The sequence below is a fragment of the Rhinoraja longicauda genome, chromosome 1 (assembly GCF_053455715.1).
Source record: "Rhinoraja longicauda isolate Sanriku21f chromosome 1, sRhiLon1.1, whole genome shotgun sequence".
NCBI classification, from domain to species: Eukaryota; Metazoa; Chordata; class Chondrichthyes; order Rajiformes; family Arhynchobatidae; genus Rhinoraja; species Rhinoraja longicauda.
This window is the reverse complement of record NC_135953.1, coordinates 101364772-101390635: the sequence shown is the minus strand read 5'-3', so window position 1 is coordinate 101390635 and position 25864 is coordinate 101364772. Positions and strand designations below refer to the sequence as shown.

General features: G+C 46.1%; 1 protein-coding gene across 6 annotated transcripts in view; it reads right to left on the bottom strand.

Annotated features, from left to right (window-relative positions):
* The window catches only part of fam13a (family with sequence similarity 13 member A), a 239821-nt gene that overhangs the window by 21418 nt on the left and 192539 nt on the right, over nt 1-25864 (bottom strand). For 4 of the 6 annotated variants that reach the window (XM_078403356.1, XM_078403384.1, XM_078403375.1 and 1 more), the window contains 6 exons: nt 24109-24212; nt 19644-19698; nt 9299-9461; nt 6912-7125; nt 3823-3961; nt 1179-1260 (listed from right to left, as the gene is read on the bottom strand). In XM_078403356.1, coding sequence (XP_078259482.1) covers nt 1179-1260; nt 3823-3961; nt 6912-7125; nt 9299-9461; nt 19644-19698; nt 24109-24212 — 757 coding nt within the window. The remainder of the gene's footprint in view (nt 1-1178; nt 1261-3822; nt 3962-6911; nt 7126-9298; nt 9462-19643; nt 19699-24108; nt 24213-25864) is intronic. The other 2 variants (XM_078403365.1, XM_078403392.1) reach the window with 1 other exon arrangement.

The window sequence follows — 25864 nt, the reverse complement described above, 5'->3', positions numbered from 1 at the left end:
GAGCAGCGAGCACAGTGGATGGCACGGTGGGCACAGCTGGTAGAGCTGCTGCCTCACAGCGAGTGGCACAGTGGGGCTGCTGGTAGAGCTGCTTCCTCACAGTGTGGCACAGTGGGCCTGCTACCTCACAGTCTGGAACAATGGGGCTCCTACCTCACAGTGTGGCACAGTGGGGCTGCTGGTAGAGCTGCTGGTAGAGCTGCTACCTCACAGTGTGGCACAGTGGGGCTGCTACCTCAGGGTGTGGCACAGTGGGGCTGCTACCTCACAGTGTGGCACAGTGGGGCTGCTGGTAGAGCTGCTGCCTGACACTGAGTGGCACAGTGGCGCTGCTGCCTCACAGTGTGGCACAGTGGGGCTGCTACCTCACAGCGGGTGGCACAGTGGGGCTGCTGGTAGAGCTGCTGCCTCACATTGCCAAAGCGCTGGGGTTGATCTTGTCCTCAGCTGCTGTTTATGTGGAGTTTGAACCTGTGATCTAGTGGGTTTCCTCCGGGCTCTCCGGTTTCCTCCAACATCCTAAAGACGTGCGGGTTAATAGGTTGATTGGCCTCTGTTAATTGGCCCCAGTGTGCAAGGAGTGCATGTGAAAGTGGGTTAACATAGAACTAATGTGAATGAGTGATTAATGGTTGACGTGGACTCGGTGACCCGAAGAACCCGTTTCCACGCTGTATCTCTAAATTAACCTAAACCAATGACATGGGGAAATGAGGACAACTTTGGTCTTGGGAGAAATAATCAGCTGATTTATCTCTTTTGCAGCTCAGGATTGCGGGACGGAGGGAAAACGAGGGATCTCACTAACTCAAATAATACTACATGTTCATCATAGAGTCAGCAGGGATTGGAGGCCAATCATCCCATTGAGTCTGTACTTGCCCAGGCAGGAGCGATCTCACCAGTCGTATTCCTTGCTATTTCCACATATTTCCAGAGGGAAAGACGAGAGAGGTGTAATCGCAATCTTTTGCAGGTACTATCACAACGTCTAAGAAACATATAGACAGGTACATGGCCAGGCCAGGTCTAGAGGGATAGGGGCCAAATGCAGGCAGGTGGAACTCGTGTAGATGGGACGTGTTGGTCAGCGTGGGCAAGTTGGGCTGAAGGGCGTTTCCACGCTGTACGACTCAATGAGAGAGGTGGAAGGAGAGAGTTTTGGAAGTCCACGATACCTTTCAGCTGCTTGCGGAGTTTGGCGAGTTCGTTCATCCATTTCAGTACTTCGGGGTTTGAGGCTTTGTCGCTGTGCGAGGGCTGTGGAGTTAATGGAGAAAACAATCCTGCTTTAGGGATTGGTGGAAACATCAGGATCAGAGAGATAGATATCACCATACTGTCAGCTAGATCTCCATCAGTCTGGGTTTGGATGGGAAATGGCAGCAAAACACAAAGCCAAGGGGATAGGCTTGGTAAGAAACGACACAAAGTGCTGGAGTAACTCAGCGGGCCGGGCATCATCTCTGGAGAACATGGAGAGGTGACGTTTCGGTTTGAGACTCATCTTCCGATTTCTGCTTCAGCTCAGTAGGCCCTGTGTGCTCATCAGACCCGACATCTCACACAGAACCTGCTGATCTTGGTTGAGGCACCAGGGACTAAAGAAAACAGAGTATTGCAGGTGCTGGAAATTTTAAATAAAAATAGAAAATGCTGGAAAAAGCTCGGGAGGACCGACTACAAATGTGGGAAGGCAAAAGGAGTTTGTATTTTTTGTATTTTTCAGTCTTTTCTGTCTTACATAGAAACATAGAAAATAGGTGCAGGAGTAGGCCATTCGGCCCTTCGAGCCTGCACCGCCATTCAATATGATCATGGCTGATCATCCAGCTCAGTAACCTGTACCTGCCTTCTCTCCATACCCCCTGATCCCTTTAGCCACAAGGGCCACATCTAACTCCCTCTTAAATATAGCCAATGAACTGGCCTCAGCTACCTTCTGTGGCAGAGAATTCCAGACTCACCACTCTCTGTGTGAAGAAATGTTTTCTCATCTCGGTCCTAAAAGACTTTTATCCTTCCCTCCTGATCCCAAACATCTTTCTGCCAACTACAAGGCTAGTGTGGAGCATGATGTCATGGCCTTTACCTGGTGGATCTGATGCTACTCATTCAAAGGCTTGACACAGAAGCCCATTGTCGGTCAATCCCGCCTACCTCTTCTCCTATTATTCCCTCTACAGTGTGGCTGCAGGGTGAACCATTTATAAAGTGCACTGCAGCAACTAACCAAGGATAATTAATACCTCCAAACCTGTGAACCTCCATCATCTCAAAAAGCAAAGTAAAGCGAGGAACTGCATATGCTGGTTTATCAAAGAAAGACACGAAATGTTGGAGTAACTCAGTGAGTCAGGCAGCATCTCTGGAGAACATGGATAGGTGGAATTTTTGGTTGGGATCTTTCTTCAGACACAAGAAACTTCAGATGCTGGATTACCAAAGAAAGACACAAAGTGCCGGAGTAACTGAGTGGGTTGGGGCAGCACTGCTGGAAAACATGGATAGGTGACGTTTCGGGTCGGGACCCTTATTCAGACTGATTGCAGTGGAGGCGGAAAGGAAGCTGGAAGAGAGGAGGGCAGGACAAAGTGTGGTGTGCGTAAGTGAACATAGGCAAGGGGTTTTCCACAGAGGCAGATTGTTGGACAATGGCCAGAGATGGAAACAAAACAGGTGTGTGCCAAAAGGATAAAGAGTTGTGAATTGTGAAGTTCTAGGATAGAAAAGTTGCGAATAAGGGCGGCAGACACATGTGAACACCAGCCCTTTACAGGTTGCCCTCCAAGTCACACACTGTTGTGACATGGAGATATAATGTTGTTCCTGTATATCACGGAGTCTAAATCCTGAAACTCCCTGAGCAACAGCACCTTCACCAGCGGTTCAACCTCCTTCTCAAGGGATGGACAATAAATGCCTACTGCATTTTGTAAACAATAAACAATCTCAGGGTTACCACACTTGCTAAGATATAGGGCAAGAGGTGAAGCAATGCTATATTAGTGTCAACAGTGCACTGATTACATGTATTTTCTGTCTTAACAGGATCTAAGGAGCGCAAGCCTTGGAAGGTGACAGACCAACAGCTGGTGAACAGGATTAGTATAGAGGGCACTCCATGGTTGGCATAGACACGATGGGCTGAAGAGCCTGGTTCTGTACTGCATGGGTCTAAAGTTAACACAGCTTCCACATTCTCTCCAGACTTCAGACAGGACTTGTTTAGAGATACAGCATGGAAACAGCCATTCGGCCCACTGACCATCGATCACCCGTTCATACTAGTTCTATGTTATCCCACTTTCACACTAGGGATAATTTTACAAAGGCCAATTAACCTACAAACTCGCACACCTTTGGGATGGGGGAGGAAAATGGAGCACCTGGAGGAAACCCACGAGGTCACAGGTGCAAACTCCACACAGACCGCACCCGAGGTCAGGATCAAACTGGGTCGCCGGTGCTGAGAGGAAGCGGTTCTACCAGCTGCACTACTCTGCCACCCTTTTGACAGGACTTAGTTTAGAGATACAGCATGGAAACGGGCCCTTCGGCCCACCGGGTCCATGCCGACCATCGATTTCCCGTTCACACTAGTTCTATATTAACCCACTTTCTCATCCACTCCCCTACATACATGGGGCAATTTTCCAGAGGCCAATTAACCCACTGAACCATTCATCTTTGCAACGTGAGAGGAAACCAGAGCACCCGGAGGAAACCCACATGGTCACGGGGATAACGTACAAACTCCACACAATCGGCAGCCGAGGTCAGGATCGAACCCTGGTCTCTGGCGCCGTGAGGCAGACTTACTCGATATTTCCTCTCTTCCTCGAATCTGTGTTCAAACTTCCTGATTTTCTTCTTCATATTCTGGATCCTCCGGGTCATCTGCGCTGGGGTCAGTTCCTCCCGCTCGTCGTCATAGGAACCGAGGGATGAGCTCCGAGGCCTACCAATAACACAGCAAGAGATCCAGTTGCACGGCATTGCCTCTTTGCATTTAAACTATTCACCAAATAAAGGCTATTGCCACAAACTTAAATATTGGTATTGGTTTATTATTGCACATGTACCAGCATACAGAGAAAATAGAGGAATAGATCGGGTAGACGCCCAGAGTAGGGGAATCAAGAACCAGAGGATATAGGTTTAAGGTGAGGGGGGGAAGATTCAATGGGAACCTGAGGGGTAATTTTGTACACAAAGGATGGTGGTTGTATGGAAAATGCTGCCAGAGGAGGTAGTTGAGGTAGGTAGTATCGCAAAGTTTAAGAAACATTTGGACAGGTACGTGGATAGGATAGGTTTAGAGGGATATGAGCCAAAAGCTAGTGGAGATGGGACATCTTGGTCAGTGTGGGCAAGTTGAGTTGCAGAGCCTGTTTCCACTCTGTATTTGACTCAATGGCACTTGCTTTGCGTTCTATCCTGTCAAATGACATGAGGTCATCAGGCTTTGCAAAGAAGAAGGAAACAGAGTGCAGAGTACAGTTTTACAGCTACAGAGAAAGTCGAAATGAAAACAAAGTGCAAGGGCCACAACAAACAGGATGGGAGATCGTGACTACACCTTTAGCTAATGAATAGGGCTGTTCGGTAGTTTGATAACAGCAGGGGATCCTGAGACTACTTGTGCCAAATAAATAATCACTGAACTTTGCACCGAGGTATATTTAGGAACACCAATTAAGAGTTGAGAGGGCATGAAGGAGGTCATTTGGCCCTCTATGCCTGTGCTAGCTTTTTAATTGAACTAAAAACAGAAAATGTTGTTCCAATTTATAGAGTCAGACAGCACGGAAAAATGCCCTTCGGCCCAACTTGTCCATGACGACCAAGATGCCCCATCTAAGCTAGTCCCATTTGCCTGCATTTTATCGCCCTTCTCGTTTAAATCCTTTCCTATCCATGTCCGTGTCCATGTATCTATTAAATGCTGATATAGTATCTGCCTCAACTACCTCCTCTGGCAGCTCATTTCATATTCCCAGCACCCCCTGAGTGTATACGTTGCCCCTCAGGTTCCCATTAAATCTTTTCCCTCTCACCTTAAAGCCATATCCTCTAGTTCTTGATTCCCCTACCCTGGGTAAAAGACTGCATATTCACCTTTTCTCCTGTGCTCCAAGGAATAGAGTCCTATCTTCCCAACCTCTCCCTATAACCCAACAACATCCTCGTAAAACTACTCTGCATTCTTTCCATTTAACAGCATCCTTCCTACAGCAGAGTGATCAAAACTGAACACAATATCCCAAATGCAGCCTCACCAATGTTTTATACAACTTTAATATAACGCCCCAACTTCTATACTGATAGCCCTCACTGATGAAAGACTGTGGAAAGAAGCCCAAGTCCTGTACTTTTCTCATGACTTTTTAAACATTTATCAAATTCTCTTTTGGGCGTTACTATCGAATCTGTTGCCAAGTGCAGGGCATTTCAGATCATCAAAATTTGCCACGTTAAAAACAGATATCTCCACATCTTGTCTTTGGCTCATTCACTGATCATCGTAAGGTAGCTTGTTTGTTACACTCTGGTAAAAATAGCTGTGCAATGGAATGTCTATCTGTGACATATGGTCAGGAACAGTTCCCAGGCAGCCCTGGGTCAGCACAATTACTCCCTCTCCAAGCAAGGGTAAGGGAGTAGGTCTGTTGAGATTATATAAGGGACAAGGAGAGGCTAGGGCTCTCTCTGAAGCAGAAAAGGTCACGGGGAAGGGGCTCGAAAAACAGGACAAGATTTCCCCTTTGGCAGGAGGGTCAGTAATCAGAGAATAAAGTTTAGAGTGGCACAGTGGTAGAGTTGCTGCATCACAGCGCCAGAGACCCGGGTTCGATCCTCACTCTGGGTACTGTTTGCACAGAGTTTGTGCGTTCTCCCTGTGACCGCCTGGGTTTTACTCCGGGTGCTCCGGTTTCCTTCCACATTCCAAAGGCGTGCGGGCTTGTAGGTTAATCGGTTTCTGTAAATTGTCCCTAGTTTATAGGATAGACCTAGTGTTTGGGTGGGGGATCATTGGATGGAGTGAACCCGGTGGGCCGAAAGGTCTGCTTCCATGCCAAATCTCTAAACTAAACAGAGAGGTCAACTTGGAGTCCTGGACAATATCTAGATAGAGTTCTTAAGGATAGCAGAGTCAGGGGGTATGGGGAGAAGGCAGGAATGGGGTACTGATTGTGAATGATCTGCCATGATCACATTGAATGGTGGTGCTGGCTCAAAGGGCCGAATGGCCTATTCCTGCACCTATTGTCTATCGTCTATCACCAGGTCCTCAGCAGCACACAGTCATTTATTAAAGCTTGCTGTGCACAAATTCTTATCATGACCACAGATAAAGTAACTCAGCAGGTCAGGCAGCATCTAGAAGGGAGAGGGAATGGGTGACGTTTCGGGTCGAGACACTTCTTCAGACTGTCAGTCTCTCTCTCCTCGATGCTGCCTGACCTGCTGAGTTACTCCAGCATTTTGTGATACCTTCGATTTGTACCAGCATCTGCAGTTATTTTCCTACATATCTAAAGCACCTCTCCGGGTACCAAGTGATCCAAGTTCTCTCGTGTTAGGTGCTATATAAAGCCAGATCTTTACCAAATATTGTCCAGAAACAAAAATGTCAATGATTCGGAGAGGTTGACATAAGGGAAGTCCATCAGAGTTTGGTTTAGTTTATTGTCACGTGTACCGAGGTACAGTGAAAAGCATTTTTGTTGCTTGCCATTCAGTCAGCAGAAAGGCAATGCATGATTACAATTGAGCCATCCACAGTGTACAGATACATGATAAGGGAATAACATTTTGTGCAAGGTAAAGCCAGTAAAGTCCGGTCAAAAATAGTCCACGGGTCTTTCTTCATCCCTTCCTTCCTCCCTCCGTCCGTCCACACTCACCTCATGAAGGAATGTGAATTTGGGGGAGAGGGGGGCACTTCTGTGTCGTTGAGGAACTGCTGGCTCTGACTGTAGGCGTAGAAACGGGGAGACAACATGGGGTCAGAGTCTTCTTCCAGCAGCTGATGGATCAGTCTCCCGGCCTGCGGTGACAAGCGAGCTTCCTCGGACTCCGCTTCCGCGCTCTTCCACATCGGCGACGCCGAGTCAGGCTCTGGAACAGAAACAACCCGTCTCAGGACTAAAGGTTCCACTGCCGTGGGAGAATGCACATGACCCACTGCTGGTCATTTTGTAAACCGTGGCCTAAAGACACCTCTTTCATCCAGGGTCAACACATGGAGGTTGGGAGAGAGGGAGAGGGAGTGTGAGAGAGTTGGGGGAGGGGAAGGAGAGACAGAGCAGGGGGAGGGGAGAAAGGGAATGGAGTGAGGGGAGTGAAAGAGACGGAGGGAAGAGGGGCGAGAGAGAGGAAGAAATGGATGGGGTGAGAGAAAGAGAGTAGGGCAGAGGGTGGGAAGAGAGAGACAGAGAGGGGAAAGAGGGGGAAAGTGAGTTTAGAGAGAGAGAGAGAGATGGGGAGAGAGAGAGGGAGTGTGAATGGGGTGAGGGAAGGTGGGAAAGAGTTAGAGAGTGGGCTTTGTCTGCAAGAGAGGGAGGCAGGGGAACGAGAGAAGAGGGGAGAGGGAGTGGAGAATGAGATTAGTGGGGGTGAAAGCGAGAGAGAGAGAGAGAGAGAGAGAGAGAGAGAGAGAGAGAGAGAGAGAGAGAGAGAGAGAGAGAGAGAGAGAGAGAGAGAGAGAGAGAGAGAGAGAGAGAGAGAGAGAGAACATGAGGAGAGGGGGAAGAAAGAGAGAGAACGAGAATGAAAGAGGAGGCAAGAGAGATGTGCAGAGAAGAAAAAGTGTGGATAGACAGATGGAGAAAAGCTAGATAGAGGGATATGAACGAGAGTGAGGGGGAGGATGAGGGGAGAGGAGAGAGAACAGAGGGAGTAGTGAGAGTGAAGGGAGTGGGAGAGAGAAGCAATAACAAAGGAGGAGAGAGTAGTGAAAGAGGAGCAGGAGAGAGGGAGAGGGTAGTGGGAGAGTAGTGAGTGGGGATAGTGAGAGTGAATAGAGAGAGGGGGAAAGGGTAATGAGAGAGGGGGAGAGGGTGGTGAGCAAAGGGGGAGAGTGAGTGGGTAGTGAGATGGGATGAGGAACAGTGAGAGAGGTTAGTGAGAGGAATAATGAGAGAGAGGGAGGGAAAGAGCAAGGTCAGAGGAGACAGGAAGAGGGCAGGAGAGAGCGCGGGATTGGTTTAGCTGTGTTTTTGTGTGTGTGGTTGTGTGCGTGCGTTTACCAGCGAGTTTGTATTGATTGTGTGCGTGATCGACTGCATGTATCACATTGAGTGTATGCAGCTTCACCTCAGTGTGCCAGCATGCTCACTTTGTGTTTATCTGTATGTGCATTCAGTGCATTAGTGTTATAAGAAAATAACTGCAGATGCTGGTACAAATCGATTTATTCACAAAATGCTGGAGTAACTCAACAGGTCGGGCAGCATCTCGGGAGAGAAGGAATGGGTGACGTTTCAGGTCGAGACCCTTTTTCAGTGCATTAGTGCGTTTTGTGAATTTGCTCATATATGTGTAGATTGTAGTCTGCAGGTATGTCTGTGTATGTACAGTTCTCTGTTTGCCTCTGTTACCCGTGTTTATGTCCTGTGTTTTTCTGGTTGCCCTGCGTCTAGTTATGTACAATCACTTAAATTTCACTCCATCAGAGCTCAGGGGCTCATTGAAATAAAACACATGTACAGTGCATCCTGCGGGCACAGAATTCCTGAGTGCACACACTGCATTGATAACCCGATCCAACTCCACAGGCTAGTAAATCCGAAATCTCCATCAATCAAAATAATACCTTTCACTCAAAAATAGTTCATTAAAAAAAAAACCCAGCAAGTTACTAAATTTGTCTGAAGAAGGGTCTCGACTCAAAACGTCACTTTTTCTTTTGCTCCAGAGATGCTGCCCAAATCCGCTGAGTTACTCCAGCATTTTGTGTCTATCTTCGGTGTAAACCGGCATCTGCAGTCCCTCCCGACACAGTAAGTTACTGTGCTCCAGGAATGCTAAGACATTCCATAATTCCAGCCAATTATTTTTAAGCAAACCTTGCAATTAGCCACACAATTAAAAAAGCAAGCCCCTCCGACAACTCACGAGACACAGAGAAATGAACAACAGCCCGGGGTTTAAGATGCAAATAAACCGCGCCCCCCTGGATCATTGCTGGAGTTTCTGCTACTTCCAGAAAGCAGTTGAGCGAGCGATTTTGCAGACTCCCCTGTAGAGGAAGCATTTCCCTGTGGCTTGCAGCCGCACGCTGACAGATTACCTCCCAACTCCTTCTCTTCCAACAAGCCAGTCAGATCCAGGCGTGGGATGTCCAGCGGGGCGCTCCCTTCTGCTGTGGCCGGCTCGGGGGTCCTGGGCGATCGGGCCAAGTCGCTTTGGCTCGGGGACTCCGGGATCTTCATGGTTGAATTCTGCAACAGCCCCTGGCAGAGGGGAAGGGAAAAATAAATAAATCAAATCATCTACAAAAACGTGATGAATCCAGCAATGAACCGAGGGGGGAGAGAGAAAGGGAGAGAGCAGAAACTCCTCTTGGCTGTCTCAAAACAAAACAAGCAGCAAAAAGAAATGTGCTTCCCCTAATCCACTGCTCTTTGACCCTCCCATTGTAATTAACCGATGGGCTGCAATATTTGAAGGCGAACCATCTGCCTCGCTGACAATCCTACCGTCGGCGTGACAGGCAGTATTTCCCCGCCAACCCTCCGTCTTGTTTACCAATCCAAGCGCCGTGCACGGTTCTGGTCTGTCTGTGCAGGGCGCGGTTTCTATGGTGAGGCAGCTTTTTTTTTTACAGTTAGGCAACAGCTGGATGGGAAAGCTCCCCCAGCTGCCGCGAACAGCAAAAATAAAAGCCGATCGAGCGAGCCTGCAAGGAAGCAGGCAGGATGCACACTTACACAGGGCGATTGATTAAAGCTTGCACTCCGGGCAGGCAACTTCCTGCACTAGCACTGGCAGAGTGAGAGCCGGAGGAGTGTTTTGGCGGAGCGGAGGGGAGGGGTGGTGGGAGGTGGGGGGGGGGTGGGGTGGAATTAGATAATGGTGAGGGGTGAGGCAGGCAAACACTATTAATGGAGCAGTGGGAGGGCCTTTCTTCACAAGCTCACGTTCAGAGCACAGGCATTACGTGACTCACAGGCATCTTCAAACAAAAGAACACTCTGTAACTCTGGGACTGTGTGCGTGCTGGCGGGGAGCCAGTACAAGCCTGGAGCAGACGGACGGCTGGTGTTGGCATTAGACTGCCTCCTCCAAAATGCTGCCGATTATTTATTTATTTTTTATGGCTGTGAGTCACGCTGCCTTGCTCTCAGCTGGTAGTATTTCACGGAGAGAATGCGGCGGCCAGATAAATTTGACGTACCGCGGGCAATAAATAAATCAGTGGAAAACCATAGTTACATTTGTCGTTTGAGATATTCAACAACAGAATTAGGCCATTCGGCCCATCAAGTCTACTCCACCATTCAATCATGGCTGATATATCTTTGCCTCTCAACCCCATTCTCCTGCCTTCTCCCCCTAACCCCGGCACCTGTGCTAATCAAGAATCTATCAATCTCCACCTTTAAAAATACCCAATAACTTGGCCTCCACAGCCGTCTGTGTTAATGAATTCCAGATTCACCACCTCTGTCTAAAGAAATTTCTTCTCATCTCCTTGAACTATTTTTTAGCCAAGAGGTAACACTAGGGTCAAACTGTGAATTGGGAAGGCAAATCGTATGCTCACCTTTATTCAAAGTGGGACACAAAGTGCTGAAGCAACTCAGCGGGTCAGGCAGCATCCCTGTATAGGTGGTTTCGAGTCTGAACCCTCCTTTAGTCCCTTCTTCAGAAGGGTCCCGACCCTAAACATCACCTATCCATGTTCTCCAGGGATGCAGCCTGACCCACTGAGCTACTCCAGAATTTTGTGTCTATCTTTGCTATAAAGCAGCATCTGCCGTTCCTTGTTATCACATTTTATTCAAAGGGGTTTAGAAAAATTGGAATCAGAAAATATAACTGTACCTCGGGTGTCAACATGTCTGAAAATTTCAGCTAATAAAAAGACGCAAAGTGCTGGAGTAATTCAGCGGGTCAGGCAGCACCTCTGGGGAACACGGAAAAGTGATGTTTCAGGTCGGAACCCTTCTTCAGATTTCTGAAGATTTACGCTGAGAGGGGAAAGATTTAAGGGGGACCTGGGTGAATCAGGTGAATCAAGAAACCATTCACAAAATCAAGAGGGCACAGCTTAAATGTGACAAGGGAAATTTAGTAGGAATCTTAGGGGCAACTTCTTCACATAGAGGTTGTTGAACGAGCTGTCAAAGAAAGCTGTAGAGACAGGTACATTTAAAACATTTGGATAGATACATGGATAGGAAAGGGATCTGGGCCAACACAGGCAAATGGGACTAGTGCAGAGCGCAGATAATAGTCAAAAGTGCTTAAATATCATGTATACCAGCAACCGAACAATGAGATCCTTACTTGCTGCTGTTTTACAGGCTCATTAACGCAACAATGTAATCAGCATGGGTGAGTTGGGATGGAGAGCATATTTTCATGCTCCACGACTCTATAAACAATTTGCAGATAGCAAGCTGCCTAGCTCATCTGATTTAAAGATGCTGATTTGAGTGATTAATAGTGGCCAGGGAGCAAGGGTGAACGTCTCCATTCTTTGAAGTTGAGCAACACCTTCTTTTACATCCAAAATGATAAGAACCACAGATGCTGGCAACCTGATCCCAAAACATATCGGAAACGCACAGCAGCTCAGCTAGCAAGTGTGAAAAGCGATAGAGAAATAACGTCTCAAGACAAGACTAGATATTACTCTCCAATCTGCTGAATGACTCCTGTGTTTTCTGCCTTCGTTTTTTTTTACGTGAACTGAGACAACTGGTTTAATTTCTGAAGAAGGTCTGAACAATGGTTTGAAGAAGGGCCTCGACCCGAAACGTCACCCATTCCTTCTCTCAAGAGATGCTGCCTGACCCGCTGAGTTACTCCATCATTTTGTGTCTACCTCCGATTTAAACCAGCGTCTGCAGTTCTTTCCTACACAACTGATTTAATGTTGCATCTGGACGATGGCATCTTAAACAGATTAGCAATCCCTCAGGACATCATTGGAGTCACGAGTTTGTGCCTCTGTCTGGGATGGAACTCGCACCCACCACCTAGTCTAAAGATACACAGAGATTCAGCAATGCGTACGGATAAACCTTTGAAGATGGCAGTACGGGTTGAAAAAATGGGATCTTGGGATCACAGCGGAAGAATAAATTGCAAAAGCACGGAAGGTATAACATATAAACCCACGCACTTCAGCGTGGGTATGGTGTCTATTCCAGAAGATAAAGGCTTGGACGCAGTGCAGAGATCGTCATCAGAGAAGCTCCTGGATTTCATATTTCAAGTTTCCTTATGGCAAAATAGGTGACCATTCAGCCCATCGAGTCAATGCCAGCTCACAGGGCAACCCCCCCACCCAAAGTTATTTTGCCATTACCCTAGGGTAGAGGCAATGTGCTGTGGCTAATTAATCTCCCAGCACATCTTTACGATGTGGGAACACTCAGAGAAATCTAGACAGTCACGGGGGGAACGTGCAAACTCCGCACAGATTCAAGCCCAGGTCACCGTTGCAGAGGGCCTTCAGTTATGTTGACAGGCTGGAAACCTTTACCATCTGCCTATTAAAAAACACCCAACCCCTGTATCCACCATTACTTGCCCGGCATTGTCCTGCCCCTGATAGACACCAAGTGTTAGAGTAACTCATTGGATAAGGCGTGGGTGATGTTTCGGGTCGGGACCCTTCTTCCCTCTAGTGTGCGGGGATCGCTGGTCGGCACGGACCCTGCAGGCCTAAGGGATTGCTTCCGCCCTGCATTTCCAGACTAAACAAAATTAAAATTCTCGGAAGGTTCTGATTGTGGATGATCAGCCATGATCACATTGAATGGCGGTGCTGGCTCGAAGGGCCGAATGGCCTCCTCCTGCACCTATTGTCTATTGTCTATTGAGACTGCGGTCGCAGAGCCGGACAGCAGTAGGAATCACAGAGGGGAGCAGTAAGAGAGGATGTCACCAAACTCTCATTGGAGAGAGGAGGAAAACTTCTTCAAAGTAGGCATACCTTGAGAAGACCACAGTGGACCAGACAAAATGTGTACGAAGGAATTGCAGATGCTGGTATATACCGAAGATAGGCACAAAATGCTGGAGTAACTCAGCGGGGCAGCACAAAGTGCTGGAGTGCTGCCTGACCCACTGAGTTACCCCAAGCACTTTGTGTCTATCTTCGGTATAAACCAGCATTTGCAGTTCCTTTTGTCCTGCTCCTCCTCTCTGCTAACTATCTTCCTCCCCTTCGGTCAGTCTGAAGAATGGTCCTGAACCAAAATGGCACCTATCCATGTTCTCCAGAGATGCTGCCTGACTCGCTGAGTTACTCCAGCACTTCGTGTCCTTTGGAAAAGTTGGAGTTGCTCTTATGGCAGAGGAATGAGAGGATGGGACAGAAGTGTTCAAAATAAAAGAAGAAATCTTGAAAATTATATATAAACAGAAAGTTGTTCCTATTCTGGGAAGGGTTGTGAACGAGAGGATGTTGATTTAAGTTGCTTGGCAAAAGAACCAAAGCTTTTCCCAAGCAGCCAGGAGTTGTGATCTGGGAAGTACAGCTGCAAGAGGAGAACTGATCCAATTGTGCGTAGACACAAAATGCTGGAGTAACTCAGCGGGTCAGGCAGCATCTCTGGAGAAAAGGAATAGGTGACATTTCAAGTCGAGACCCTCCTTCAAACTGAGAGTCAGGGGAGACGGAAACTAGAGAAATGAAAAGGTACAGAGACCAAATGATGAAAGGTATGCAAAAGAACAAATCAAAGCGGCAACGATGATCAAGGAAAGGTGGAGCCCACAATCAAACATTGTTGACTGTGGAAAAGGTGGTAACGAGTGGATACAAACAGTGAGACTAAGCAGGATGACAGTGAAACTAGTAGGATGACTAGGGTGGGGGAGGGACGGAGAGGGAGGCAATGCAACTTGAGTTACTTGAAGTTGGAGAAATCATTATTCATACCGCTGGGCTGTAAGTTGCCCAAGTGAAATACGAGGTGCTGTTCCTCCAATTTGCGTGTGGCCTCACTCTGAGAGTGGAGGGGGCCCAGGACAGAAAGGTCAGTGTGGGAATGGGAAGATGATTCAAATGTGCCTTTGAGAATGGAGATGATGTTAAAAACATTGCAGTACTGAGGCCAAACAGTCCAGGAATAGGGCAAGCTGGATTGTGGTTATAAAAGTTGCTGCTTTACAGCGAATGCAGCGCCGGAGACTCAGGTTCGATCCTGACTACGGGTGCTGCACTGTAAGGAGTTTGTACGTTTTCCCCGTGACCTGCGTGGGTTTTCTCCGAGATCTTCGGTTTCCTCCCACACTCCAAAGACGTACAGGTATGTAGGTTAATTGGCTGGGTAAATGTAAAAATTGTCCCTAGTGGGTGTAGGATAGTGTTAATGTACGGGGATCACTGGGCGGCACGGACTTGGAGGGCCGAAAAGGCCTGTTTCCGGCTGTATATATATGATATGATATGATAAAAGGCCACCGCATCAAATGAGCTGATCCCCCCCCACCCACACTACGCTGTAATGATCCTATTGTTGTAACCTGACTCAGGGAGAATCGTATTACCAGACCATAATGGAACGATCCTGGAATGCACTGCAAGACCCTGCGGGGTGTTGTCGAAAACGACAGGGGGGACAATAGAAAATAGGTGCAGGAGGAGGCCATTCGGCCCTTCGAGCCAGCACCGCCATTCAATGTGATCATGGCTGATCATTCTCAATCAGTACCCCGTTCCTGCCTTCTCCCCATACCCCCTGACTCCGCTATCCTTAAGAGCTCTATCTAGCTCTCTCTTGAATGCATTCAGAGAATTGGCCTCCACTGCCTTCTGAGGCAGAAAATTCCACAGATTCACAACTCTCTGACTGAAAAGGTTTTTCCTCATCTCAGTTCTAAATGGCCTACCCCTTATTCTTAAACTGTGGCCCCTGGTTCTGGACTCCCCCAACATTGGGAACATGTTTTGTAATTGTGTCGGCAAAGGAAGCGTGGCGACTCTTGTGCACAGTCTAGGTGAGGTCTTGCTGTGTGACTACCGGGTTGCCTGCAAAAACAAAGTATTTCATTGTACATGTACACGTGTACATATGACAATAAAGTATCCTTGAATCATTGCATCCACGCTTACCTTTCAGAGGAACTGACAGACTAAGTGAGGGAGGAGCAGAAGTCAACTGCGCTGTTGCACAATTTGTGGTCAGCAACTGAATTAATGTTGCCAACTGAAACCCAGTTACGACAACTTCTTCCAATAACAAACCAAGGGAGATTCAGCAGCTTGACCACAGAAGTCAGAATTCCTGAATGTGCTTTGCATCTTCTGAGAGAGGTTTTCTTTGTGCACCGATTCTTAATTGCATTGCTCCATTTATTCTGTGGCAGATACTTTCAGTTTGCAGCACAGGCTGGCATGGCCTACATGATTCATAGTTCAGAAGATAGACAATAGACAATAGACAATAGGTGCAGGAGTAGGCCATTCAGCCCTTCGAGCCAGCACCGCCATTCAATGCGATCATGGCTGATCACTCTCAATCAGTACCCCGTTCCTGCCTTCTCCCCATACCCCCTCACTCCGCTATCCTTAAGAGCTCTATCCAGCTCTCTCTTGAAAGCATCCAACGAACTGGCCTCCACTGCCTTCTGAGGCAGAGAATTCCACACCTTCACCACCCTCTGACTGAAAAAGTTCTTCCTCATCTCCGTTCTAAATGGCATACCCCTTATTCTCAAACTGTGGCCCCTTGTTCTGGACTCCCCCAACATTGGGAACATGTTCTCTGCCTCTAATGTGTCCAATCCCCTAATTATCTTATATGTTTCAATAAGATCCCCCCTCATCCTTCTAAATTCCAGTGTATACAAGCCCAATCGCTCCAGCCTTTCAACATACGACAGTCCCGCCATTCCGGGAATTAACCTAGTGAACCTACGCTGCACGCCCTCCATAGCAAGAATATCCTTCCTCAAATTTGGAGACCAAAACTGCACACAGTACTCCAGGTGCGGTCTCACCAGGGCCCGGTACAACTGTAGAAGGACCTCTTTGCTCCTATACTCAACTCCTCTTGTTACGAAGGCCAACATTCCATTGGCTTTCTTCACTGCCTGCTGAACCTGCATGCTTCCTTTCATTGACTGATGCACTAGGACACCCAGATCTCGTTGAACTCCCCCTCCTCCTAACTTGACACCATTCAGATAATAATCTGCCTTTCTATTCTTACTTCCAAAGTGAATAACCTCACACTTATCTACATTAAACTGCATCTGCCATGTATCCGCCCACTCACACAACCTGTCCAAGTCACCCTGCAGCCTTATTGCATCTTCCTCACAATTCACACTACTATAGAGATCATGGATAAGGCTACAAGGTGCCACCATGCTAACTCATTCACAGCTACGTGATAAAATGGATGCATAAAGGCCATGCATAACATGTCTAAAGAAGGGTCCCATCAAGAAAAGTCACCTATCCATGTTCTCCAGAGATGCTGCCTGATCCGTTGAGTTACTCCAGCGCTTTGTGCCTTTTTTTAAAAGCGTAAATCTTCGGATGTGCTGTCACCATAAGTATAATAAGATTTTCTTATTCCAATATATCCAAATACCTAAAAATGGGATGACAAGGAAATGCAGGGTCTCGACCCGAGACGCCACCCATTCCTTCTCTCCAGAGATGCTGCCTGTTTCTCCAGCTTGTTATGTCTATCTAAGGAAATGCAGATGCTGGTTTATATTAAAGATAGATACAAAATGCTGGAGTAACTCAGCAAAGTCATGCAGCATCCCTGGAGAATATACATAGGTGATGTTTCAGGTCAGAACCCTTTTTCAGACCGTCATGTCAGAAATTAATTGATTGACTGAACGATACAGTATGGAAACAGGTCTTTTGGCCCACTGAGTCCACGCAGGCCATCAATCGCCCGCTCACACTCGTTCTATATTATCCCACTTTCGCATTCCCTCTATACACACGAGGGGCAACTTATAGAGGCCAATTAACCCGCATGTCTTTGGGGTGTGTGAGAAAACTGCAGCACCTGAAGGAAACCCACGCTGTAACAGGGAGAACATGCAAACTCCACACAGAAAGCACCCGAGGTCCATATCGAACCTGTATTTCTGGTGTTGTGAGGCAGCAGCTCCATCAGCTGCGCCACTGTGCTGCCTCAAATGTCATAGCCATTTTAGATAGGCCAGGATCCCATTATTATTGGTAGACTAATTAACCGCTGCACGATTGCCCCTGGTGTGTCGGTGAGTGGTCATATCTGGGGGGAACTGGTGGGAATGTGGATGAATAAAAAAGATTAAAGTATAAAGGGATGCGGCCGGTCGGTGCAGCCTTAGTGGGATGAAAGGTCTGCATCCAAGTAGCAATGACTATGAATCAATGACTCTATAACAAGAACAAGCACATGGCCAGGAATCTGCCTCAGTAATATTGATTGGGGAGCACGTCCTGGCCAGGATATCAGGCAGTATTGTTCTTCTTCAAATAGTGTTGTAATCAGGATTCTGAATGATCATTCCAGAAGCTTGGGTTCTGTCCAAATCATCCCTACCCAACTGAGGATATCGGAGTCTATCTATGGAACTGATTAACTATAATGCTGACATTCTTCACACTTGTATCTTCCCTTTTGCTCTACCTATTGTACTTGAGTTTGACTTAATCGTATTCATGTATGGAAAATCTGATCTGTTTGGAGAGCATGCAAAACAAAATTTTTCATTGTACCTCGTTTCACGTGACAATAATAAACCCAAACATGCACTTTCTTCTGGAGGGGCATTAAAACCGAGGAGTTATTTCATCAGTGGTTTAATGATCTGGGCGGATGAGTTGTGAAAGCTGTTATATAATTCAAGTCTCCTTTCCCATGCAGCGATTATAAACAACAGCCATTTTACTGAAATATAAGAACATCTTAAATCTTAAATAAAGGTATTTACATGCCAGAGTCCGCATTTCGTGACTGGGGATTATCGTAGTTGGCTTTCCTTCTAGTTTCGAATACATGAAAGATTAACTCCACCAACAAATCAATCTCTGGTTTGCTTCCATTGACAATCTAATGGCACTTCTAAAAGCACATTCAGCCACTGCATATGTGCTGCCCCATTGACAGAGACATCCAATAAGCACCTCTCTCATGGTCATTCCTCGTGGCTTTGTTGTTTACTTTCTCTTATTTTTAAGTTTAAATCCAGTTCACTTCTGAACATTTTATTTTTCCGCAGATAGTAATAAATTGCTCAGAAGGTAACAATTCCTTTCACAGCTGAAAGCAGTTTCTCCTTGGGTACCCGAATAAGAACACTTCCAAATATTGGGGACATTGATTTCCAAGGGTAACAACTGCATGTACAATCACTGGTAATCTGTTCTATTAATCTACTGCGACCCATCCTCGTAACCCTCTGTATCCTTCCCAATATAATGCTGGTCCTTCCTTCAGTGTAGTGCTCTGAATTAGTCAAAAACCTGAAGTGAGATGTAGCCACCAAATTATACGTTAGTTTAGTTTATTACTGTCACATGTACTGAGGTACAGTGAAAAGCTTGTTTGCATGCTATCCAGTCAAAGAAAATACTCTACATGAATACAATGGGATTAAAAATAGTTCAAAGGCCTCCAAAATCCGATTAAAGATAGTTCAAAGGTCTCCAATGAGGTAGATGGGGGAGGTCAGGACTGCACATTAATAGATGATCGGACTATTAAGTTGCCTGGTAACATATGGGAAGAAACTGTTCCTGAATATGGAGGTATGTTTTTTCAAACTCCTGTACCTCTTGCCTGTTGGGTGAGGGGAAAAGAAGGAGTGGCCGGGGTGAGATTGATCCTTGATTATGCTGGTGGCCTTGCCGAGGCAGCGTGAGGTGTAGGTGGAGTCAATGGAAGATAGTTTAGTTTGTGTGATGGTCTAGGCTAAGTTTACAACTCTCTGCAACTTCTTGCAGTCCTAGATGGAGCTGTTACTAAACCAGGCTACGATGCATCCCGATTTCTTGATTAGTACTGGTGTTTCTTGATTAGTACAGGCGTCAGGGGTTATGGGGAGAAGGCAGGTGAGTGGGGTTAGGAGGGACTGTGGTTAAATGGCAGAGTAGACTTGATGGGCCTAATTCTGCTCCTATCACTTCTGAGCTTATAAGATGCTTTCTATATTATAAATTTTTGCACAACTCCTTTGCTATCATATCAAGGAGAAATACTAGTAAGAATCCAAAATAAAAACTAAAAATGCTTGCAAGTATTCAGGCAAAATTTGGGGAGATGGAAGCAGAGCCTGTGTTTTATCGGAATATTTGATTTTTGTTCACGCCTCCATTGAGCAGAATCTCAGTGCCACAGTTGACAGATTCTTGGGTTACTGCTGAATTATTCAATACTCTGTGTTCAGACTTCCTGTAGTAATCATATTTATAGAATGACGCGATCAATACTCACCAAAGTCAGCTTAATATGATCACACGAATCACCATCACAGAACGCGCTCTCCTTCCTGAAAGGGAATGGAAGTCATGTTTAAGATCACTCTGCGAATGAGGGCAGGAATAGCCCTGTGAGCCTCTCAAACCTATTCTGTCATTCAATAAGTTCACGGGCAATTTTCCACTTTTCCATTTCTTTTGCCTAATTCCCGTTCCCTTTCATTCTCGATGAGTTGAAAAAAATTGAGCCACCCATGTCTTGAATAGTTGCAATGTCTGGGCATGTCCAAGATCTGCAGGGCACAGAATTCCAAGGATTCCTCTGATTGAAGACATTTCCCTTCATCGCAAGTGGCCAACCAATTATCTGAAGATGGGCCTCGACTCGAAACGTTACTTATTCCTTTTCTCCTGAGGTGCTGTCTGACCCGCTGAATTACTCCACCTTTTTGCATCTATCTTCAATTATCCTGGCACCCTGTCCCCTCTAAAGAAGCTTTACTTGAAAAACACAAACAAGTGTAGTTGATGCCATGAACCCAACAATCCAGTTTAGAGTTTGGTTTATTATTATCACGTGTACCGAGGTACTGTGAAAAGCTTTCTCCCCCCCTACTCCTTCCAATCAGTCTGAAGACGGGTCCAGACCTGAAAAGTCACATGTCCATGTTCTCCTGGGATGTTTCCTCCTCCCCTGCTCCTGCAGAAGATACAGAAGCTTGAAAGTGTGCACCACCAGACTCAGGAACACCTTCCTTTCTGTTATCAGGCTTCTGAGCAGTCCTTCTATGACCTAGGGTACAGTCCCAATTCTCCAATCTACTTCATTCCCGACATTGTATTGTAAATTCCAAAGAAAAAGTCAAATGCTGAGAACTATATTCTGCACTCTGCATCTTTGCTCTAGCTTTTGTATTCGAGTTGGTTTGATTGCATTGATGTAGGTGATTAGATTGGCTAGCAAATCAATTAGGTGATACAGCTTTTCACCGTACATAGGTACATGTGACAATAATAAACCCAAACATTATGCATCACGGTGTTTAAATGTACACGCCGTTCAGGAAGTTGGCATGTTTGAACACGTAGTGCACGGACGCATTGTTATTGTTTGATGTGGTTGACAGTTCTTGGCTCAGATGTATGTATAAATCCTCATCAGTGTAGGTGGGTTAAAACCCTGCTCTGGGGCCTGAATGTTTTACAGAAAGAATTGTGGCATTGTTACAGGTGAGATATTAAGTCAAGACCCGATTTGCCTTCCACGACAATACACAAAGATCACAATCAACAACTAATATCTAATCAAGAGATAGAAACAAGGAACTGCAGATGCTGGTTTATACCAAAGATAGACACTAAGTACTAGAGTAACACAGCAGGTCAGGCAGGTCTGAAGAAGGGTCCTGACCCGAAACATCACCCATCCTTTTTCTCCAGAGATGCTGCCTGACCCGCTGAGTTACTCCAGCACGGTGTGTCTATCTTTAACATCTAATCAACATTTACGACGAACCAAAGCATCTAAATCTAACAACCACTCCCTCTATAGATGCTACCTGACCTGTGGAGTTTTTCTAGCACTTTGTTTTTTGAACCAGTTCACTGCATGTGGGATCTTTATGTCCATAAATGGCTGCCATTTTGGCCAAAAAATATCAGCTTTCAATTTCAAAACTGATTTGTGAGTTGTGAAACTATGGGAAGTTCTGAGCAGGTGAAAGGTACCTCAGTTATTCTTTGCTGTCTGACAGTGTGGTGTTACAGTGGCGCAGATGGAAGAGCTGCTGCCTCACAGTGTGATCCTGATTTCAAGTACCATCTATGTGGAGTGTGCATGTTCTCCCTGTGATCGCATGGGTTTCCTCCGGGTGCTCTGTTTTTCTCTCACTTCCCAAGCAGTGCAGGTTTGTAGGTTAATTGGCCTCTGTAAAATTGCCCCTAGTGAGTAGCGAGGGATCGTGAAAGTAGAATTTTCCATGTTGTAACTAAACTAAACTTTAAAAGGGCACAAAGTGCTGGAGTAACTCAGCGGGCCAGGCTGCATCCCTGAAGCACCTGGATAGGTGATATTTCAGGTCAGGAATCTTCTTCAGACTCTCTGGTTGAAGAATTCTCTCGAGAAGCTACCTGAACCTTTGAGACCCTGCAGCACTGTCTGCAGTTCCTTGTGTCTCCACTAACCTTTTGTGCAATTTGATTTAGAAACTGTTGTACTTCGTGGTCCGGTACCTGTTGTACCTTTGTTGTGACTCTGGAAGGACCACGAGTACACATGTTTAAGATGTTATCATGGTGGAGCTTAACTCCAGGCTGTTTATTCCAAGGCCGCCTGGATCTGGAGTGGCCGCCTAATCACACCAATCACTTATATACACAGGCATACAAAGTAGTCCTTGTGACCAACAAAGTAGTCCTAGCAATATCACAACAGAAACTACCACTGTTGCATTGCAATTTTTTAAATAGTGGCTGCGTTTATCAGCTGCATCTGAGGTAACCTGATATTGCTGTGAATCAATAGAAGGAACATTAAATACTGTTAAAGATAAAGGAGTTCAGCAAGCTCTCCCACAGAGCTCCCTCCTCTGCACACCACACGCACAAACCCTGAACTGCAAGACAAATTCACTGCTCAGTCACCTTCCTGTTGCCCCTATTCCCACCCTGTTACTGTAACATTGCTCTGTCATAAGGTGGTGTGCACGCTAGCTTATTTTGGCTGCTGTATTCTGAGTCACAGAGTCACACAGGGTGGAAAGAGGCCCTTCGGCCCAACTTGTCCATATGCCCCATCTACACCTATCTCACCTGCCTGCATTTGACCCACATCCCTCTAAACCTTTGTTATCCATATTATTTTTTCTCATTGTACTTTGCATAAACGTATTATTTTTCTTTTTTTTTTTACTGTTTAGAGTCTTGACCAATTTATGTATAATTTATGTATAATTTAAATTTTGTGTGTTGTCTAGGTCTATGTGCCTGCGACGCAGCTGCAAGATTTCCATTGTACCTGCATCTTACCATACTTGCATCTGCGACAATAAACTCGACAATAAACTTGACTTGAACTCTCCAAACTGGGACTCGAAAACAAGACCTTCTGACTCAGAAGCAAAAGTATTAGCAATATTGTCACGGTCACTGCAAATGCTAAAATAATTCACTTCTAATGCACATTTAGCATGACATCAATGTTTGGTGTGGGCATTGTGGGCCGGAGGGCCTGTTCCTGTAGAAACAAGGAACTGCAGATGTTGTTTTGCACAAAAGTACACAAAGTGGTGGAGTAACTCAGTGGGTCAGGCAGCATCTCTGGAGCACATGGATGGGTGATGTTTCTGGTCGGGACCCTTCTTCAGTCTGAACTTCTTCAGAGTTGTCCTGTTTTATGTTCAATGACATGCAGGAGTTCCCTTGCTTGTCCCACCTTCTCCAGGCCTCTGAACACCAAGAAACTATTTTCCTGGCATCTAGGTAAATATTCTTAATACCTGAGCCAGGTCATTCAGGGGCCAAGTCAGGAATCTTTTCTTCATGCACAGCACCAAGTAACCCAATAGGAAACTCAGATGGAACACCTCATAGTGGTGGGAACGTTGAACTTACTACTACAGTGGAGACAAGTAGTGTGCATACATTCAACTAGAGGCTGGAGATGCTGTTCCTCATATTCTGTTTGAGTAGCTTACAAACCAATGGTATGAATATTGAATTCTTCAAATTTAGGCAACCTCTAACACTCCCCCCACCCCACTTTTTCTCCCCCCCGAACTATAGTCCACATGGACTCTAGCTATTTCACCCCTCTCCCTATGATCCTTCCTATGGCTTCACAATTTGCAGCTCTTCAATCCTTCCATCTCACACCTGCTTTAATCTCGGCCTTTGTTCCAACCATCTACCGACCAACCCCCCCCCCCCACCACCATCTCACCCGTGTCCACCTTATACCTTCCACATTTTGTCCTGCCTCTCCTCTCTCTCGGATTTCTCCCCCACCCCCCACCAACCGGTCTATTCGTCACCTATTCGTGTGCCCCAGAGGTGCTGCCTGACCCGCTGAGTTACTCCAGCACTTTGAGTTCTTTTGTGTACACCAGCATCTACAGTTCCTTGTTTTTACTGGTGTAAACTAGTTGGGCTGAATGGCTTCTTCCTGTGCTAACCTATCTATACCTATACAAACAGTAAGCGTAACCTTCTCTCTCTTCTGAGAATCTGCAGATTAAAGATCTTGGAGCTTTTGAGGCAAATGGAGAGACTTTATAGTGAACAAATGTGGAACGAAAGTAACAGAATCGAACCAAGGAAGGGATCGACCGAGATTTAATTGAATGCAAAAGCAGATGTGTTACGCTGGAAGATCTCTTCTTGAGCCTCGCATCATTGGTGTCCCGATTAACACTGCAGTTTTTAACATAAAGGAAAATGCCTCCGAACACCAATGAACTGCTCATCCACATGGACAAACCTACCTCTCGTGTTCTGTCACATCATCCGAGTGAGTTGAGAAACTCAAGCCGCCCCTATGCCCTGGGTCTGAAGACCAGCTCGAAGAGGCGCTGCTGCTTTCCATGGGCTGCCAAGGAACAAAACGACAAGTTACTTCCAACCAAGTTCTGGGAGGCTTTGATGGGGGAGATGCAGAGAGACTACTTCCACTGGACACGAGTAAACTGAAGACGCAAAATGCTGGAGTAACTCAGCAGGACAGGCAGCATCTCTGGAGAGAGGGAATGGGTGATGTTTTGGGTCAAGACCTTTCTTCAGACTGAAAGTCAGGGGAGAGGGAAACAAGAGGTATGGAAGGGTACAAAGAACATGTACGGTGTGAAAAGGACAGACCATGATCAAGGAAATTCATTGTTGGATGAGGGAAAGATGACGATGAGGCATACAAACTGTAAAATTAATCAGGAGCGCAGTGAAACTAGTAGGAGAATTCATGTGGGGGAGGGACGGGGAGAGAAAAGCAAGGGTTACTTAAAGTTACAGAACTAAATATTCATGCCGCTGGGTTGTAAGCTGCCCAGACGAAATACGAGGTGTTATTCCTCCAATCTGCGTTTGGCCCAGGATCGAAAGGTCGGTATGGGAATGGGCGGGGATGTTACAGTGTTTAGCAACCAGAAGATCGTATAGGCCCAGGCGGACAGAACAAAGGTGCTCAGCGAAACGATTGCCCAGTCTGCTCAGTCCATCTGGGCCTACACCATCTCCTTGCAACCCATTGGTATGAATATTGATTTCTTTAACTTCAAGTAGCCCTTGTTTTCCTTCTCTCTCTCTGTCCCTCCCCCACCCTAGGTCTCCGACCAGTTTCACTGTCCTCCTGATTAATTTTAACCTCCGATTTGATCTGTACCGTTTCATACCTCTAGTTCAGGGTCCCCAACCTTTTTCGTTCCGTTTACCCCTGGCAACCTTTCGAAAGTAAATTTATCCCCACCATGTTTTGTTCAGTAATTTGAGTTTACACTTCTATCATAATAAAGCAACTGGCAAAGGAGAAATTTAAAGTTCAAATAATAATAATAATAGCACATAAGAATATTGTTTCACTTATTTATGAACAACTAATGATGAACAGATGCCTGTGTACAAGAACTAAACACATTCAGTCTATGAGAACACATCAACCAACATTTCTACCTCTAAACTAAAAGTTAAAAAAAAAAATTATAATTGGAAAAAAAAATGTACAAATCCAGAATCAACAAATTTACCCCCTTGGAATGCGAAATTTACCCCCTGGGTATGCGAAATTTACCCCCTGGGGATAAATTTACCCCAGGTTGGGAACCCTTGCTCTAGTTTCTCTCTCCTCTGACTCTCAGTCTGAAGAAGGGTCTGGTCTCGAAACGTCACCTATTCCTTTTCTCCAGAGATGCTGCCTGACCCGCTGAGTTATTTCATCATTCTGTGTCTCTCTTCACTTTAGACTGTTGGTCCCAGTGGGAGTTAATGCAGTGAACAATCCCTTCAACGTGAGCCCAATGTAGGCACAGCTACTAATGCCCCAAGATTAAGTAGAGTTCAATGATTGGTCCACAAAGAAGAGGTCTATGATTCAGCCATTTTCACCGTGTGAAAATGTAATTGTTTATTGATTTGCTCCTCAAATATTTGCAGAAGATGGAGTATGTGATGGCTTATTGCATTTGGTGATGATGACGATACTTTATTGTCACTTGTACCTAGCTAGGTGCAGTGAAATTTATTGTTTTTGCC